The sequence below is a fragment of the Morone saxatilis genome, unplaced genomic scaffold (assembly GCF_004916995.1).
Source record: "Morone saxatilis isolate NCDOM2014 unplaced genomic scaffold, NCSU_SB_2.0 Contig2, whole genome shotgun sequence".
Lineage (NCBI taxonomy): Eukaryota > Metazoa > Chordata > Actinopteri > Moronidae > Morone > Morone saxatilis.
The window spans coordinates 19,783,346-19,786,905 of NW_023339762.1; the positions used below are offsets into that span (position 1 = coordinate 19,783,346).

The 3,560-nt window shown below is 44.1% G+C and overlaps 1 protein-coding gene across 2 annotated transcripts in view; it reads left to right on the forward strand.

The window, feature by feature from the left end:
- The window catches only part of eea1 (early endosome antigen 1), a 19,585-nt gene that overhangs the window by 5,203 nt on the left and 10,822 nt on the right, over positions 1-3,560 (forward strand). For both annotated transcript variants that reach the window (XM_035664376.1, XM_035664377.1), the window contains 3 exons: positions 1,123-1,239; positions 2,571-2,909; positions 3,180-3,329. In XM_035664376.1, coding sequence (XP_035520269.1) covers positions 1,123-1,239; positions 2,571-2,909; positions 3,180-3,329 — 606 coding nt within the window. The remainder of the gene's footprint in view (positions 1-1,122; positions 1,240-2,570; positions 2,910-3,179; positions 3,330-3,560) is intronic.

Consider the following 3,560-nt stretch of genomic DNA (forward strand, 5'->3'; position numbering starts at 1 on the left):
TATTTCTATTTCTATAAGCACATAAACATTCCCACAGTTTACATCACACCTAGAGGACTGTAGTGTTGATGTGAAATATAGTTTAGTTATTTTACCCTCTTTCCATTTCACCCATCGTTTGCTCAGACCACACTCTGCTCTTTTGGCAAAAAACAGCCCTTAAGATTCTTAATTCAAAAATAGCTCTGAAATAAGTTGTCATACCAGATGGCTTTGTGCCTAATTCTCACTAATTAATGCCCGGTGAATAATTCAGCCTTATCCCCTGCATTTTTGATCCAGGGCGCTGTCAGGCAGCACCAGACTCTGAAACTCTCCTTCTGCACATTGATGCAAATTATCTCAGAAGATTTTTACACACTGAGGAACCACATTCTCAATATATCTGAAAACAGTTGTAATTCACTGAGGTTTAGGTTCTACAGTGTGAACTTGTAGGGGGTTTTGTGGGTCAGCAGCCAGTCGCCAGGTCGGTCAGCGAAATGTTAAGATTGCATCTAAAATATAAGGCATCATTTAACATTACATTCAGGTTAATGCATTGTCTGCCCCTGTGGCAGTACGTAGCAAGCCAAACCCTTTTTTGCGTAGAATATTCTGCCTAATTCTGCCATACCAGGATGTTATGACAATGAACTGCGGTAAATTTGTGATAAATTGATTTATTTATTTATTTTCTCATCCCAGCAGCAGCAGCTTGCTCTGTGTTACAGTTTGGCCTTTAGCTGTTGTGCTGCCACTTACCTTTTGTCTGTGTCTCTCTTTCCCTCCCCTTCTTCTTCTGCTCCTCACATACTGTATCCTCCAACACTCACTCTTTCTTCAAGATTCGTAAACTGGAGGTAAAACATGTTGTTTCAAGTTGGGCCCGAAGTTTGGTTTCATCCTTTTGAGTTTCTCTAAGTTTGAAAAAGGTTTTCAGAAAGTATTTTTTTTGTAACAGTGTGTGTTACCTCTTCATGTTTTTGTTGGGTTTTTGTGCGACTGATGCCTGGTTGTTACTAATCCATGTTGGTTTGTTATCTTCTTTTATGTCCGTCCTTCACAGTGGTGCTTCAGTTCTTTGAATGTAAACTAAACAGTTTGCAAAAAGAGTAACATGTCTGAGTATTGTTATTGCAGATGACCATATCCCAACTAAAAGCTGAGCTGGAGAAGGGCCCGCAGGAAGCAGCCGTCTACACACAACAGATCCACCAGCTGCAGAGCAATCTGAATAATTTGCAGCAGCAAAGCCAGGTAACACACACCACCAGAACCAAACAATTATTATAGTCATGTGACATTCTGATTAGAGATCAAATTAGTTAACTGCAGGCGCAGACATCTCTGCTACGGGGTCTGCCACACGTTTTATAAGATTGTGTAGGATTTGCTTTTACTTCACTAATGTTAATGAGCTGTGCCAGCTGCTCCTAAAGCACATCTCAGTTTCTGTAAACCTTCCTCTGTTGCTCGGCATCAGGCCCTGTCACAATGCCCTGCTGTCACCAGCCTTCTTTGGCAACCCAGACATGTTGATAAAAAAAATCACACGCAGACCTATAATTAAACCACCAGGGGGGGATCTCTGCCGTGCCAGCTCTAACACTCGAGGTGAAATACAATCACAGGTAACTGTGCTGGTGAAATGGGCTCTGGGGAGTGGAGTCACAGGGTTCCTGCCAGAGATTTAATACTCCCACATCAGGCACGTAAATTCCCGCCCAGGCAAGTAGGTTTCTGGGTAAGGGGAGGATCACAGAGCTGGGTCTCCAGTGTGAAGCCCCCCCGCCTCACGCTTTTCCACGCAACAGGATACCCTGAGACCTGATACAGATACTAGTCTCATGAGAACAGAGACAAAAGTGATGGAGCAGACAGTGTGACACAGAGGATCAGGACTAAGAACAGACAGGTGAACAACAACAGGGGTTTTATTGGTCTGTAACTCCAGGATTAGAGAAGAGAGACCCAGCAGGGAGCTGTGACAATGACACGAGGGAAGGACGGCATCAAGGCCATGAGAAGGAGAGAGCTGAACAGAAAAAGGGTGGGCAAAAAAAAGAATGTGTTTAAAGAGGGTTGTTAAAGTCGGCCAGCTGCTGTAGTGTCCTGCAGAGGCTTATTGAACGTCTATGAAGTCCAGGTGCCCTGTCACACTACCTAGTTAGCAGCACGCTCCACTATTAACAGCATTTTGTTCTTTATCACCCTGTTGCCAGGTTTACTTCCAGCTCCGGAGAAAGTGCTGTACACAGAACATGTGATCCAAATCCTGTGTCATAAACCTTCCTATAGGAATGCCATACCTCACTTTACTCTTGACAGCCGGGTGTCCTTTTTCCATAGCTTATATCACATCAGGCATGTGTGTTTGTGCCGTGTTGCAGCTCTTATCACACAAACTGTTTCAATTTAGAAAACAATAAATGACTCAAACAATACCGCTTAACCTCTCAAACATTGTCAATCGGTATTGTTTTCTATCAGACCCTGCTCCCTCAAGCAGTCAGAAAACGATTTTTACTTGTTATTGTTTTGTTTTTCACCTATTTGCTCTCTGGTTTTTAATCCTACTCTTCTCACAGAGCCTATCTGAAAAGCTTGCACGTAAGGAGAAAGAGTATCAGGAGCTGGAGGAGCGTCTGGGAGCTGAGAAGGCTGCCAAGAAGGGAGTTCAAAGCAGCCTGAGGGAGAGGGAGCTGGAGGTTCAAGAGCTCCAGGCTCGGGCCACAGGGGCCGAGGCCTCCCTGCAGAAGGCCCAGGCAGAGCTTGGAGAGCGGACTGAGGAGGTTGTGAAGTTGAAGAGTGAGATTGGAGACCTGGAGGTGAAGCATGCAGAGCTGAAGGTTGAGAGGAAACAGTTGGAACAGCAAAAGGAAGAAAAAGAGAGCCACGGTGCTCAGCAGCAGACTGAGATCAGTCAGGTGAGTAGGACAGAAAGTCTAGAGACTACTGCAGTTATGATGATGATGACGTTTAGTGCATTGTCTAACACAAAATCTTAAATGTTCATTTGGGTTTAGATCTGGTGACTGCTTTTTAACAAACTACTGCAGTAAATTATATGCTATGACCCTCACAAAGTCAAAGAGAATTCCAGGCATCCACGTTCTTCATACAGTATCTCCTGTATTTCTTGTGTCATCTTATGTTCTCCATCTTAATCATCTTCCTTCCCCCTGCGCTCTTCCTAGCTGCACGCCAAACTGCTGGAGGCGGAGAGGCAGCTGGGCGAGGTGCAAGGTCGTCTTAAAGAACAGAGGCAGCTATCTGGGGAGAAGCTAAAAGACCGCGAGCAGCAAGCAGCCGACCTGCAGCTTAAACTGTCCCGTGCAGAAGAACAGGTAGGCTTCAGATTAAACTTAATTGTGGCTACAGGGAAAAATAATGAGTGTAATAGAATAGAAAGAACATCTGTACATAGATGTGTCTGATCCTTGAGTGTGCGTCGTGACATATAATGTATGCTGTAAGATATGCAAGTGTAGTTTCAGGTTTATTTATTAGGCTGAAACAGAGAAGCAGAGTGATTAAAACACAAGCAAATCAATGATCTGTGCAGATGAGATAAAAAA